Raw genomic sequence first — 16,409 nt, forward strand, 5'->3', positions numbered from 1 at the left:
CTCAGGCAGCAGTGACAGTGTTGCGAGAGTCACTCTGGGAATTACTCTGGGAATTACTTTGGGAATTATATTTTGCATATAGCAAAAGTGAAATTAGAATGTGACAAATGCTGACCACCCCTACCAGTGCAGCACTGACTCGGTCATGCTAAAGCTGTATGGCCCTCACATGCTCCCGTTTCCTCAGAAGGCAGTAACGGGGCTGATGTTTCGGATGCGGGCCATGATGTTGTGACCAGAGTGCACATAGGTTTCTGCAGGGCTACCTAATATCTTTGGATCTCTCCTCATTCCAGGGTGCCCGCAGCACAGCACCTGCAGACTTTCACCTGTAAACTTCTGGGAAAGGCCCCGTTCCTGCCAGCGCGCCTTCCCCCGGCCCAGGCGGGACGCTCGCCCCTTGCCTCCCCGGGAGCTCGCTCTCCCCAGGGACTGGTGCCGTGGCTCCTCCACGTCGCAGGAGCTCACGTAGACACCCGGCGCGGAGAGTCGGGATGAAATTACCTTCATGCATAAAACATGGCATGGCGACAAAGGGACGGCAGGGCCTCGGCGGCCGCCCGCCGCATCCTGCCGGCGGCCCGGAGGCTGGCCGGGGGCTGCCGCAGGTTTGCCCGGCGGGGAGCGGGCCGTGCCCGGTGGCCCCGGGGACGGGCGGCCGCTGGAGCCATGGACCTGTCCCCGTGCCTGCACTGGGTGCGGACGCGGCTCTGGCGCTGCGGGGTCAGGCGGAGGCAGTTCTGCAGTAAGTGTCGCGTCTCAGCTCCCCGCGCACCCCTTCCCACCCCTCTGCCTTTGCCCTGGCACCCATCCCACGGCCGTGGAGAGAGACCCTGAGCCGGGCTGAGCCCACCTGCCCTCCCCAGGCCGGGGCTCGGGGCCTGGCTCCTGAGGGCACGGCCATGGCTCTGTGGCACCATCAGCCCCGGCTGAGCGCGGCCCTGCGGCTGCGGGACCGTCGTCGGGACGGGATGCCTTGAAAGGGCCCCTGCCTAACACGGCTGAGCACTTTCTCACTTTTCTAAGAGAGTTTGAAGACTGGATGGTTTGTGCGGTGAAAGGGGAATAAGGAAAAATGCACAATAATGCCCACTTTTTTTTTTTTTTTTTTTTTTTTTGAGACCAGCTGAAGAAATCAAAATAAATTTCTGATCGAAAGGAGCATAACTAGATCGGTGATTTGTGAAGTCACAATGCAGACAACACTCTGAACCTGCCCACTCCTTTGTCTAATTAGAAACCGTGCCCATCACTGATGTATATATATGTGTGTGTGTATATATACATGCACATACATGTATATAAATGTATAGCCTTACTGCAGGTTGCTGGGGTATATTATTCACCATTTCACCGTGGTTTTCCTAGAGGTAGTTTGCTTGCCTTCCCTGACAGACCATATATATGGAGATCCAGCCACTTCTAGCTGATTTATTCAGGCTCCCTTTCAGCTGGCAACTTGGAAAGAAATACTGCCAGCAGTTCTGCAGAGGCACAGAAAGGGCAGTGTATCTGTCACAACTGAGAAAACAGAGGAGATTTCTTTGGTTCAGTCAACTGTAGTGTCTAATCACTCCTGAGGAGATGCAATGCAATGGATTGGGAGGATGGGCTGGGTTGGCTGGCCAAATGAAGCATCCTCTCTTCCCATCAAGGTGATATTTTGTGAAACGGATCTTGGAATTAGAATGCCATTAGGAAGAACTAAGAACTCCAGAAGAACTAATATGATAAAATGAGCATGCTGTCTGTCAACTCTGTGTGAAGTTCATGTCTTTTCAGTATCTTAGTTTAACTATGGAGATAACAAGGTCTGTTTGAATTTTTCTAACTCAGCATGGCAGTAGAGACACGAAGTTCTCACAGCTACCTTCTTAAATATTTTTTTGCCATGAAATCAACTCCAGTGTGCCTTTCAGATGCAAAATATTAACGGTAGATGTCAGTAAGACTGATTTTCCTAGTTGTCAGTTGACTGTAGGCTGTGTTCACTGGTTTTCAGTGCTTGCACCTTTGTGAGTATTTTGGTCAATTTTCTGGCTGTTAATGAAGTATAAAAATAGACAGTTTTGTTTCCTGTCTACTTAGGATTACATTCGCCTTTTCCATATGAAGTTCCCTACTCTTCAAAAATAGGTATTTGGCGGATAGCTTACAAATGTGTATGGAAACTTCTTACCACAATATTCACTTTGAGCATTAATTATCTTGTGAAATACATATGTTCCTTGGTTGTGCTGTCCTGTGAGTTAATAAGAACAACTGCCAAATGCACCACTTAGCTGGAGCTCTAAGAATGAGAAATTCGAGAACAGCAGATGCTCTGAATAATTGAAGGAGGTTTCTTTGGTTGACAATGGTGCTATCTTTGCACATCTCTCAGAGCCTCTCTTTTTAGCTGGCCTGTGCCTTAGGGAAACATTGCAGCACTGAACCAAAAGAACGGGATAAAGCTTTTTTATTTTTATTTCTTAATGAGTCTGAAAAATGCTAATCACTCAGAAGAGTGTTTGTTTGCTTTGTAACTAGAAATAACTTCTGGCATCTTTAATTAGGTTGCTTTAGCCTGGATCAGTGAAGAAGCACAGCTTTCTGTGATCTGTGCTGAGGCCAGTCCTGAGGAAGGACTGCTCGCTGCAAATTCCTCCTGTCCAGATTGTTTGTCCTCTTTAGCTACCTTCTGCTGAGGCACTGAAGCAAAACGGCTGCTATTACAGGAGACATGCTATTCTTCTGTTTTAAAATGTGCAGTTTAAAATTTAAAAAAAACCCAAATAAACAAGCTAGGGAGGAAGCTACTGCTGGCTGGTTTTTGAAGTCACTATGAGCACAGGCTGTCGTTGTACCTCCTTGTTAAGGCAGCCATTCAAAGAAACAGCCGGGGGACTTTGCAGTCCGTCTGTGCCTGCCCTTGTGGCCTCGTTTTACAGCCGAGTCCCTGAAGGAAGCTCCCTGCAGGCACGTGTGCTCATGGCAAAATCACTGCTTCGAACAAAGGCATATTTTCAAATAGAGAGCAACAGTTTCTCATTTTCCTCACTGCCTGGCTGGATGTGCCTGTCCCTCCAACCAAGGGGAAGCAACTGCAGCTGGCACCAGAGAAACCCTCTGAGAGGCTTCTGACATTCACAAAATTAATTCTGTTTTCACCTCGCAGCAAGGGCTGGTTCCAACAGAGAGACATTGGACACAGAGTGTAAGTTCATGATACTGCTGTAAAAAAATGGTTCTGGAAATACTGAAATCTGCTTTTCCTCTGGACACTCTTGTGTCCATGCAGATGGAAAAACATTGAGAAGTTTTCCTGGAGCGGGTCATTCACAGCATCTCAGTCTCACTGGGCTCTCTGAGGTCTCATACAGGTTGGCCTGCCTTTCCTTCCATTTCCACTGTGCCAGCCACACATATGGTTCATGAACCTTGTAGGAACTTGAGGTCTCCAAGACTGCTGCCTGTCTGCCAGATTTGGTTGAAGCTGGTCAGTGGGTTAAAAAATATTAACGATCACTGTGCATAGTGTTTCCTTAGGAAAACAGGCTATTAGGTCCTGCCAATTATATTAGGTCCTTCCAACCAGGCCAAGGTTGGAAGCTGAGCTTGGATCATGCTAGTAATAACTGCATGAAACAAGTCCTAAAACTGTGTTGTGAAGAGTCTGAAAAGCAGCTGTTTGCTGCTACTCCCCAAAATGTACTTGGCTTCTGGCCGCCAATGCATGTTAAAGCCCTGGGGATCTGTGGGGAGGAGGTTTCTCTGGGTTTTCCTGAACCTTAGCAGATGGGGTTTCCACAGAAAATATTAAGAGTTCACACTGAGAAAAAGGATTGTATGTCCCTGATGCAGGTCAGCAAATAGGGAAATTCTGCTGGCTGTGTGGCCGAGGGCTGTTTTGGATGGCTTTTGCTGTCCTGCCATACCAGCCCAATACTCAGAGGCTGCAAGGTCTCTGGTCGTGAGTCGTCTCAGTAATTCTGCAGGGTTGGGCCCAGCTGTACCTCTTCACATATTGCTGAAAGCATTTGGTGAAAAGGCAAGAGCCGGGGAAGCCACAGCAGAAATATTTGGTGACTTGTTTGGAGCCATAACCCCAGGTGGGGCTGTGTGGCAAGGCACAGGCTGTCTGTCCACATGCTTACCACATGAGCACTGGCCACCCACGGTGCTGTGATGGGTCTGGGTCTGGTTCTGGGTCCAGGTCCATGTCTGGGTCCAGCCCTTGCCAGCCCTGACTTTCATCAGCACAAACTCATCCTGGAGTGCTGCCAGGTATCTGAGATCCAGCTGTAGCGTTTATTGTGCAGGGTGGGCCTTAGAAGCTGTGTATCCTCTGGTGTTAATGGACTTTCACAACCTGTAACATTTAAGGCAGGGAATTGATGGCAAGCTTTAATAAAATCTCATTAAGTATTCATCATTAGGCACATTTTCTCCTCACCAGCAAGACCTACTAAAGTAATGTTATAGAGAGTTCTTTATTCTTTCTGATGCAAACTGGCTGTGCAATTTAGAAAGAAAAAGGTCTGCTTTGTATTTCAATTTGTTTCCAACTGAAAAAAAATCAATTGCCATGAAAAATCTGAGAAAAGAAAGAAACCAGGAGCAAAAATGTCATGTTTAAAAGAAAAATGGCAAAAAGCATAATTTGTACATGAACTACATAGCCTCACAATACAAAAATTTACTTTATTTTGTGATATATGCTATTGGTTTATCAAAAAAACCCCCAACATGTGAGTCAGTGGTATTAGGGAAAGAAGGCAAGAATATTGTTTATCTTCATAAATGGAAATAATCTATAAGCTAATAGATGAGTCTGGATTTAAACTACACTTGAATGGAAATTTTTAAAAAGTGTCCTGTTTGTCCTACTCATTCTTGGTAATAATAAAATAATTTTGAATTATGCTTTTGTTTTGGAAAAGGAGAAAGAAATTGTTCTCCTGTAAAGGAGTAGACTTCAAGCAACGTGGGATAGCTGTACTTTTCTTCTTACCTCAGGGAAATGTTCTTGGAAACAGTGTTATGTACCTGAAGGAATGGGCCCCTTGAAGTGCTGTGATGCTTGTGTGGGCAAAAAAACGTTTCCTCAGAGGGGTCCTTTTGGGACCAGTGGAGATTGATGGATTTCAAAACCATCCAAGGCACAGCTCTTTGTCTCATCAGACCTTTGACGTGTGGAAGGAAGAATTGCAAGTATGAGTAATATTCACCCAAGGCTGTGAAAAACCTCTTCCCACAGAGCTTTTCTTAATTCTGTACCCGTGCAATGCTTAGACTCCATCCTTCAGTGACTGGAAAATCATAATGGGATTCAAGGTTTTGAATAATGATTAAAGTACTGAGAGTTTCACATCAGTAAGTCTTTCAAAACAACCTCAAGACTATTTGCATAGTTTGTTTTGTTTTTCTTAGTGTCGCCCCTTGACCATTCATTTTTTGGTGCATTTCAGAAAAGGTGGAACTTTTTTTGTCATTATTCATTACAGTCGGGGAACCCGAGAGTTTAATGGTGAGTCTGCAGCAGACCGTTGGCAGGGCAGCTGGTGATGAAAATGTAGTTGATAGCTTTGTATAACATGCAATAATTCACAGGTACCAATATTAAAATTTCCAAGGAAATAGGTGATGACTGCAATTACCTGAGGAAAAGAGACAAAACCTTTGGTAACTTAAACCAGTAGCAATAGTTATTTTGTTTGCTGTGTTTTACCCCTTCGTTTAGAGGACTGTTTTATTGTGTTCATAGAGGACTATACACTGCCTTATTATTATATGCTTAAGATATAAACAAACCCTCCTTCATTTCATCCTTCTGGATGCAACAAAACCTTAGCCTTTCTCAGCTGAATTATCAGCAAATCTGGTAACTCTCATGCAGAGCAGTAGCAATCTCATACTCAGCATCAGTTCCGAGGTATTATGCTGGGGCAATGGCTCTTTATGGGATGGCTTTACTGCTCCTGACTCTCATACAACACAAGCTTACAGGTGTCCTGTGAAGCTTTGTCAAGGATGCCTTGACCTTTGGAGAAAACTGCTGAGTGAAAGGAGGGTGTTCACTTACCAACCTTCTCCCAGCAGTTGTGGGTCTTATGATGAGTTTCATCTGGGTATAAAACAGTATATTGTTTTATACAATAAACCAAACACATGGGGAGCTGCAAGGATATTACTCTGTCCAACAGCCAAATGTTTCCCTTTTTCCTTGCATTAAAACTGCTATGTTCATAAAGTAAGGACTTCAGTGTTCTGCTGGACATTAGTAAAACCCACAAGCTCTAGATTTCCAGAGCAGGCTGCATTACCTAATGCCTTGTGCTAAATAGCTTTTGTAAAATAAAATCCATACATAAATCCAAAGGAAATAAATCCCTGAGTGGGCCTAGGGCCAGTGCCATTTAAATCCCTCTTAGACTGTACTTAGGGGTGGAGTGTGAGCCTTGCACTACGTGGGGGAGATGGGAACTGCCCCCACAGAATCTTCTCCCAGGCAGAGGGCGCAGCACAACCTCCAGGTCTGAGCATAACACCCTCAGCTCCTGCTCTGAAGACAAAGGGAATGGATCGATGGACATTTTGTATTGCCATATTACTGCTGCTGCTCTCCTCCCTGAGAACTATATGGACCTAATCTAGCCCCAAAACTTAGATGGATAAAATTAGTCAAGATAAATCCCTCTTGCAGTGATCTTCTAAAGAGAGTTTCAACATTTTTTACAAAACAGTTAAGGATGTACCTGAAAATAAAAATAGTGAGCTGTTTCAAAGCTTGTCATTTAAACAGAGTGGTTACAGTGTCCACAGCACAGGCACCAGTGACTATGTGCCAAATATAATTCTACTTTTGTTAAGCCTTTTAGCTCTGTTAATCCTTTTGATCAGAGTAAGGAGTGATATATTGGAAAACTAAGCTGGAAAGCAAAAAGAAAACTATGAGAAGGAATAGGCTATGCCTGTGCAGAGTGAAGGACATGAGGGCAGAAAAAATGCACAGGACACCTAAGAAACTTAAAAACATTAGTACAGTAACCAGGCATGGAGTGGTCACTACACTGAGCAGCTGGTTTGAGAAGTTCAGATAAAAGCATGTAACTTATATTTTAAAATATAAAAGAACAAAATTTAGGCCTTGTCACATGAAAACTTAAACCTAAACAGGATAAATGTGTCACTGGTGTAGACTCTGTGACATGGTGTTTATGATGAAATGATTTTTAATACCTTGGGGATTATGATCCTGTGCTGTAGGTAGAAGTTGCATTTCTCAAAGCTTCTGAGTGCTGGTGGCAGTTTTCCAAGAAAGACACTGGATCCTGAAGTCCTCTTTGCAAGTCACCTTCAAAAACCAGCATGGGCTGCAGTCGCCTGCGGCTGAACTCTTGCACCTCTGCAAGAACTGGGTGTTCCTCTTGAGGAGAATCCAAGTTGCAGAAGTATTTGTAAAGCATTGTATTAAATGATGGAAAGCAGCTACTTTCTAAGTGATGGACAGCTGTATGCATCATGCAAATTCTGGGAGGAATACAGACCTCCAGTGACATAGTACTACCATGCTATTAAAATTGAAAAATACTTTTCACTTTACTTAAAGTTGCCAAATTTTCTGAAGTGAGCTCTTCACTTCTAATTTTCATATCTGTTATTCTACAAACAAAAATCACCAAACAAAAGGTGCTTTCATGTTTGTGACAAGCAAACCTCTCAATTTCCTAAAGTGTTACACTGCTTGCTCTGATGCTGAAATCAAATTGCTGGGGCAAATTCTCTGCATGCAAACTAGCATACTCAAAAGCAATTCAGAAATGAAGCTCAAATTTCCAGTTTTGTTTTTATATGCAGATTTTAGAACACCAGAACAAAACTGAAAAAAAAGATGAACGTATTCCAATAATCAAGGAAAAAGTCTGCAGTAAAATAATAGTAATAATTTTGTCACCAAGTATGCAAAACTGCTTTGTAGGAGTATGTTATGTACTTTTTATAAGATGAACAGACTTCAGAGTCTGGCCAGGTCAGAGGAGCCATCTTATGGAAAATATGGAAGATAAAGTAACTCCTACAACCAGCTTTACCCTACTTACCCTTTCTATTTAAAACCTGTATTGAAGGGAGTTCAGTTTCTGAGAGGGTTTAGTTTTGGGGAGGGGATGGGCTGATGTATAATTGAATAGTTTCTGGTTTGGAGCGGCAGTACAAAGCCAGGCTTTTGCACTGAGTTCCTAAAATCTAACCCAAAACTGTCAAATCACCATGAAGCAGAAAAAAATAAACTTCTAAGAAGAATGTAGACAGCGCAATTCAGTTTGCCTATAATTGCTTTTATTTCCTTTGCTCTTCTAGTGCAAGAGTGCTGAATAAATTCAGTGTAATTTAGTAATTAATTAATATTTTACCTACACATGCATACGGGGGCATTTTAATATACTCAGATGCTCTTTAGAAACACTGAAGCATTGCATCAAGTTTTTCAGCTGCAATTGAGAAACTACCACCTTTTATTATAGAATCATAGAATATCCTAGTTGGAAGGGACTCATAAGGATAATCACGTCCAGTTCCTGACAGGACAGCCCCAAGAGTCCCATGTGCCTGAGAGCATTTCTAAATCCTTCTTTAACTCAATCAGGCTTGGTGCTGTGACCACTTCCCTGAGGAGCCTGTTCCAGTGCCTGACCACCCTCTGGTTCAGTCATGGAATGGTTTGGGTTGGAAAGGACCTAGTTTCAACCCCACTGCCATCTTGTTGATGCTGTGTTAGCTGATGATATCTCTTTCTTACCTCAGAAAGCTGACCTGAGGTAAGCCCACAGCCCTTGAGCAAACTATTTATTGCTCATTAATGCAGTGCTTGTGGTAGTAAGCTTGATTAAGCCATTTCTGATTGCCCTTTGTACAATCTCATGAGCCAGTGTGACAGGGACTGACTTGGGAGCTTGACTCAGGCACATACTTCCATTGTGCTTCCTATGCATCTGTGCTGGGAAAAAACAGTTAAATTATTGCAGCCCCAAGAAGACAGTTACCTGCTGAATACTGAGAAGTGTAGTGCCATGGCCCCCAACAGCAAGGACCTAAAGGAGGATCTCAGGAAAGTCCCATTTCTGTGCAATATGCAGGTGGGATGCAGAGCTCTCTGACATGCAGCTGGAAAGCTGTAAATTGCCAAGGGATAAAGGATAAGGAGAAAAGCATCACAGCATGTTGCCGGCTAGTGGACTCCCCTGGCACAGGGACCAACAGCCACAGAGAAAGGCAGCAAATGTGCATGGAGGAATTTCCACCGGACATATTTGGTTCACAGTCCAGGGCAATCCTGTGAGCCTGCCATGCTGTACTTCCCTCCTAGCTGATGGGCCAGCTGGTAGAAGGGAAGGATAGACTTCTCTAGGAGGTGCCAGTCCTCACTCCAAACTGAAATGCCTTCTGCTTAGGACTTTTGCTTGGAAATGTTTTTAGGTGCATATGAGGTAATACTCTCCCCTTTTTCCCCATGCATTTTTTGTGGAACAGGGAAGAGAGGACAGGGAACATCAGTACTGACACTTCCTCAAGCAGCTCATAGCTTGGGCAGGTGTGGCTGGGTTACACTCTGAATAATTTTCACAGTTTGCATTACAGTCACAAGGGCAAGAGATTTTGAATGCCTATATAAATCGGAGCTGAGATTGCAGGAAACAAGTTAGTAGATTTTGAAACAAACACATGCATATAAAACTGAGGCCCTGGCAGCCTGACTAAGCCCTAGCCATGACATCTGTAGAAACAATTGTAACTTGTTTAGTGAAATTTTCCACGGTTGCAGGTCCTGATGGCATGGGTTGGGTCTGACAATACAGCTGAGCTGGTCAAAGCCAGCCACCACTGGAAGCTGTGAAGAGAAATCACATTAGCAGGTTTAGACCCTAAAGAGATGTCAAAACCCCAAAATCCCTTTGCAAATTTCTGCAGAAGGTACTACATACTTTTGATGACCATGGGTTTGCATGCTTTCCCTTGCTAATCTAGGCAGGTCCTGCTGAGCATATGACATGTATTTAACATCAGATTGGATTGGCCGGAAGGACAAAGGTTGGTTTCTCTCTCAATTCAGGGACTGGGAAGTGTCCTCCTTGCTATGCTAAGCCCTCAGCCACTCAGCTGTCCATGCAGACATCCTTGTAGGAAATCTATGTCACCCCCATAGCCTGGGCTCAGGACAAGGGTGTAGGGAAGCTTCCAAAAAGCTTTAATTTCATCAAGAAGAGGTTTACTTCAGGGCAGGAGACAGCAGTGATCCTTCTCCCATGGAGAAGGGTCTCCTTTCACAGCCACTGCCTGCCTCGTCTGTCATCAGCACAGCAGTATTTCACATGAGTACTCTGGAAGCACAATGAAGTGGTTATTTCTAAAAACCATGGTTATTTCTAAACCCCTGAACTATGTTCAAACATTATTCAGCCAAAAGAAGGGCAGGGAAAACACTTCCCTTTGCAGCAGGTCTGCATCGTTTCTGAAGGTTTGCTGAAGCTGGAGTGGGACTTTGTCTGAGTCAAGTCTGAAGGATCAAACACTTAGAAATAGTCCCTCTCAGTTTGGTATTTCATAATTGTATGCCTTCAGTGCAGCTATCACCTGTCCCCAGACTCCAGATAAGTGGCAGAAATATCAGCCCATGTTATTTATATTTTTACATTGATTGGCAAAATAATGGCAGCTTCAGTTTAAGTAAGTGTTGGTACAGTACCTGCCCTTGGTTTGGTTTGCAAACATTGCAATAAATCACAATTACACAGGAAACTAGCCTGATGACCTCAATTTTTTTAATGACCTCAGAGAAATGTACCGCAGTGTTTTTTTCTACCCTTTCTAATAGTCATTATCACCAGGTTTGTTACACCTCATCATTAGCTAAGAAGAGCACAGTCACATATTATTTGTGAGTCAGATCAGTCATTTGAGATCAGTCATTACTACTGACATTAAAGTTCTCACTATTTTAAAGATACATTTTAAAAAAAAGCTTTGGTGCTTGTGGCATCTTAAACCTGTTGCAGTCAATTTGATATATTAAAATGATGGGAATTTGGGTGCTATTGTCATATTGCCATTTGTATTTAAATTTTTTCCATTCAAGTACCCATCAACAGAGGCTCTAAAAGGTCAGAGGGAGGTCTGGTAGACTGAAATCAATCATTTCCATGGTGCTACCCTGCTGAATTAATCAATTAGAAGTGTTTTCAAGGATCTTTTGTGCTACTTCCAACGCTTGTGTATTGCTACACTATATATTCAAAGAGTCATGCTGCATGAATTAGCTTTTGTGGAGGATATGCCTGCCTTTACTTCTTAAAAAAAAAGACCATTTAGTTGGTTGCAGGAAATAAGTCTTGTTCAGTGAGTGCTTCCCTGGGTAAATGGTCAAAGATGTGTCTATGTGATGGTACTAGGTGAAGAAAATTAATACCAAAAGAATTATAGATTATACTTTATCTGCACTACATATAAATATAAGATAGTGTATCTTTTTTAACATACAAAGATTTTAAAAACTATAAAAAGTGAGGAATGTGAGATCACTTGAAGATGATTATTTGGCTAATTATGTTTCAGCTCTAAGACAAGAGACTGTTGTGACTTCTCCCTGCATCTTTATATGACATGGAGGCCTTGACCATATATCAAAAGCTACACAGTTCTTCTCTCTCATACACATGTTAAATTAAGCCCTGCAAAAATTATTAGTAGAGTATTATCTGTTGTGGAGCTGTGGCTGAAGATCATAATCTTGTTTATCTGGCACAGAGAAACATGGGCATTTCCTTTGTACTATGACACAATTATTTTGGTATTGCCTTAATTAGCAACCATAATTGCTAATTAACATGAAAATAAGGTACTTTGTGTCTCAGGTATTTTCATTAAATATAATTTAGTTTAGAAAAAACAAACAGTGGCAAAACCAGATTTCAAGGCTCTTCAAAGCCTGTTTTTTCCAGCATGGGCTTGGTGTGTGTGTACGATGGTAACATGAGCAAGGTGGCCATGCTGTGTGTGCACTGAGGGCTGGCAAGGTGCTCTGGTGGGGCACACCTGTGAGAGTGGGGGATCTGGGGGTGCTGTACCTCCCCCTGGAGAGCAATGGGGGAGCTGCCCTTCTGCACAGCCCTGGAGAATCCTCCTCCTGAAATTGCTCTCTACTCTGATTTTTCATTTCTTTTGCAGGTTTTGCTCTTGCTGTTGCTGAAAAGCAGAAGCTTAAAACTTTGCTATGGTGGCAGATGGGATTTGGGGGACATTTATTCCTTTAGGGCAAAAATGTGTGTCCAACTTATGATTTCATTTGTGTGGAAACATTACAGTGTGGTTGGGGCAGAGATGCTGAGTTGTTTATGCCAGACCTCTCTAATCAAGCTCTCCATAAAAAGTGCCAACAAAAGGCTGTTTTTTAGTCTGAATTAGTTCATGAGAATTGTTTAGTCACATAGAAACAGTATGTCTGAAGAGAAATATGCAGGATGGTATTGCAAATATCCAGTTGGAAATAGGATAAGGCTCAATAAATGCAAATCAATTGCATGCATGATAAACCTGTATGTGCTACTAAATCCACTTGAATTACTAACACAATGTACAGCAAGTCATGGCTCTTTGGTAGCACATTTCTGCTTCAGCAAACAATCAGGGGATTGAATGGTCCATGCTCCCTGACTTGTGAGATAAACCTGCCACCTTTTCCTTCCAGTCCCTGAGAGTCCCACCAGGGACTCTGACTGCTTATTTTCCCCACTGGTGGACTTGAAATTGGCTCATCAAAAATGCAGCGCAAAATCCTAAGGTGTCCCAAAGGAATATTTCCCCTTTTGAGGGAAAAGAGAATAAGGCACTCTAGCGGCTGGGATTTTCAGTGTGATTTATCTGGTGTTCAGCTACCCCCAGGTTATGTAGAATTAGGTACAATTTGTCTGGCATTTATGTCCTTGAATGTAAAAGAACCCAAAGCAAACAAACCACCCTCTGAAGCTGAGGGAGAGTGGTGTAATTCTCCCATCTTTGGTTTACATGAGGCCATAAAAGGACAAAGGACTAAAACATCCTGCTCTGTCTGCTGAAGGTTAAACTTGCTGTGACCTCCTTAGTAACAATCACAGTTGACCACTTTGTGGGAGCCTGGTTTTCAAGCCCACTGACAGGGGATCCAGATCTTCTCTCAGATGAAGCCAAACCCTGCTAGGTCTGTATGCAGTCATTGCAGTTATTGCCAGAGTTTTGCACTCTGTTGGGTGCAGCTACACGAAACAAGAAATTGAAAAGTAACTATCTTTCTCAAAACTTACATAGACTTTTAGCCATAGGTCTCGAGAGGGATCCCCAAAGTTTGACTCCTACAAAGACTGCTTTCATTACACGCTCACCCCCTACTGGGCTCAAATCTCATGCCCACCTCCTCACAGATGACGTGACCTCCTGCCCACTAATTCTGAGGGACAAGTTTGTCTCTATGAGACCCTTCCCAAGCCATTGCTTAGGGTCTAGAGAAAGACATTTGGGGAAGACAAGAGGACAAGCCATCAGCAGCCTTACAAAAATGAGCCTCCAAGCTGCTGTGCCTGGGTGGACCAATTCCAGATCCTTTTTTTGATTCTGCCGAGAAAAAATTCCTATGTTTCCAATGCCTTCCTATTTGCTTGCTGTAAGAAAGGCTGCTGAAGATCATCACAATGGGATTTGCTTGTAGTATTTGTACAACATGATTCTAGTACACATCTTAATGTGTCTGTTTTTGTCCCTAAGCATTACATAGCTTAATTTAGATGGAAAAATTAGCACAATTATCAACTGAAGGCAAAAAGCCATGCTGGGATGTTGCAGTACATCAAATTAAAGTGCAAGATAGGCTAAATAAACATATTTTTCTTCAGATATTGTTTCAGCCTGTAAGCAAGGCATTTGTCATCTTGTGTGAGATGTTTTTCTGTGAGCTGTGAATTTTATAACAGCACAGCTCTCCAGCAGAGCAGAAGCATGGCTACTGCTAGTAAATGCAGTGTGGATGCCCTGTGCTGGCCCTATACCTGTGCAGGCAGCCAGGCCAGGGACTGCTCATGCCCTAGAAATACCCATTTTCAGAAAGCAGAAAAGGATGACAAGCATGAGAGAAGCAAAGCAGAGCAGTGAATAGGACTGGGTAGCAGGAAAGGGTAACTGGTTTTCTCTTAACACTGTCCTGATCCTTCACAGGGGAGAGCTTTACGCACAAGTGGAAAGAAAATGCACTCGGATATGCAACTGGAGTTATTCAAGCTAGTGCTCCTCCACATTTGTGCAATTTGTACCTCATCATTACTGTGGTCAAGGTTTGGCATGATCTGGAGGAAGCTGACTTTGGTCTCATTACTTCCGTTCCTATTTCATGCACATTAGCCACAATAGTTTAATGTAAGTCCTGTGTTTTTCTATCATTATTTTACCACCGATGTTCCTTTATTAAATAAGAGAAGCTATAAATGGAGATGTCAATAGAAATGAATTAGTTAGACTATTTGAGTGAGTCTAATTCCCTGTGACACTCATTAACACCCAGTTAGATTTCCCTTTACAGAACAAGGCTTCTGGCACCACACAGCATTGCCTCTAAGCACCTGCAGCTATCGTCCAGAAGCACTCAAAGTATTTTGGACACGTTGCTAATTAAAGTCCAGAGCTGCAAAAGGATTTAGGTGGGACCGAAATTCCTGACATATGTAAATGATGAATAACAAAAGTATCACAGCTGCTTTGTGCACGTGCAATACTCACAAGCTGGTGCATGCATTAGAAGTCCAACAACCCACCCAGAAGACCCAGCTGCTCAGGGAAATTGTTCTGTAGCTTAGTGTTTCCTGATTGAGCTCCATCAGTGGGCTCTTTGTGGGAGTAGATGTGTGCTGGTGTCAACAGCAGAGTGGACAGGACTACCATAAGGCCCATATAGATGGCTTTATCCTGTGAGGGAGCCTCCTCCTACTGCCTGGGGACACCAGGCTGCTGCACTGAAAATGTCTGAGAGGTGCTGAGATATTTGGTAGCCTCTCTGGAAGTCAGTGGGAAACTGGGAGGGATGCTTACTGGGGGGGTGCTTACTGGTGAAAATATTGGTGCCTATAACCCTTGAGGAGCTTTCGCTTGTCTGAGTTTCAGTGCTACCCAGGGACTGAGGAAGGCAGGTTCCACCAAAGTTGCACTGTAGGTCAAACAACATTTTTTCTTTTTTGTTTGGGTTTAGTGTTTGGGGTTTTTTTTGCCTTTCTATTATGCACAAGCACAGAGGACAAAACAAGAAAGCAGGTGAAATTCTGATTTCACAACACTTTTTGAGATCTTTGCAATAGGTTTCCACTGCACTTCACTCACTTTCTTTTTATGTGCCTAAACTTATGTTTGTAACAGCTCCTGTGATTCTGAAAATATTCCTTCTGCTTTGTTCCTCTGCCACTTCACCAGCATTGCAACAATAGCCATGAGGGATTCAGGACTGGTAAAATTAACTTTGGAGCCTCTTTTACTTTGGAGGATGATATAAAGACAGTGTAATTGGTAACCTGTATATTATCTAGTGACCTACTACAAGTGGATTAGTTATGGCTAAAACACAGTATTGAAGTGTTGAGAATAAGACCAAATGTTTGGTTTGGATTGGAAGGCTTCCTGCTGGATATCTACGAGTGGTTATACTTGCTAACTGCTGATGTTTAGTATTTAGCAATAGTAATACTTAGAGAGGAGAACCTGGAAAGCCACAAATCCACACTGTTGCTGAAATCTGTGGGAGGACCGGATGCCAGATACCAAGCACTAACTTTGTCATTATGTCTAATTATATAAACTGTATAATGGAAGGGTCATGAATATAACCCAGCTCTTCATAATTTCGGCATTTTCCTAGTCTGTTCTCTCTCTGTGAGGTAGTTGCTCTGTCTGAAATAAGACTCCTCACAGGAGAGAAGGACATCTTCTCACTCCCACATGGAAACTGCACAGCACTAACAATGATGCTAGTTAATAAGTTCAAAGTATCAAATTAATAGTTGCAGTGAGACAAGACTAAAGGGGACTTTCTCTTTTCAGCCTACAGATAAAACTGAAAATGCAAAACATGTTTTTGGGCACAGAAGCTCTTTTTTTGGGTGTGAAGCAGCAGACTAAAACCAAGTCATGTGTACTGGGAGCTGAGTAATGCTGCAGAGTTTATCCTAACAATACTAATCCTTTAGATATCTCAAGAGAAGAGCATGCCGTGTAACCATGGAGCAATGGGGAGTGCTAGACAGAAAAAGGATGATTAAATCATTAGCCTCCATCATACAGACAAGAAATAGATAACTATCATGTTAAGGGATTTACTGGGATAAGACATGGAAGAATTATTGTTTGCTATGAAATCAGTGTCTCAA

The 16,409-nt window shown here is 42.9% G+C and overlaps 1 protein-coding gene across 1 annotated transcript in view; it reads left to right on the top strand.

Moving 5' to 3' along the window:
- The first annotated feature begins 631 nt into the window (after positions 1 to 631).
- Positions 632 to 16,409, top strand: part of RIPOR2 (RHO family interacting cell polarization regulator 2) — a 108,284-nt gene continuing 92,506 nt past the window's right edge. The window contains exon 1 of the mRNA XM_059856937.1: positions 632 to 745. Within this exon, the coding sequence (XP_059712920.1) occupies positions 670 to 745 (76 nt within the window). The 5' untranslated portion in view covers positions 632 to 669. The remainder of the gene's footprint in view (positions 746 to 16,409) is intronic.

The sequence above is a fragment of the Haemorhous mexicanus genome, chromosome 1, assembly GCF_027477595.1.
Source record: "Haemorhous mexicanus isolate bHaeMex1 chromosome 1, bHaeMex1.pri, whole genome shotgun sequence".
Classification (NCBI taxonomy): domain Eukaryota; kingdom Metazoa; phylum Chordata; class Aves; order Passeriformes; family Fringillidae; genus Haemorhous; species Haemorhous mexicanus.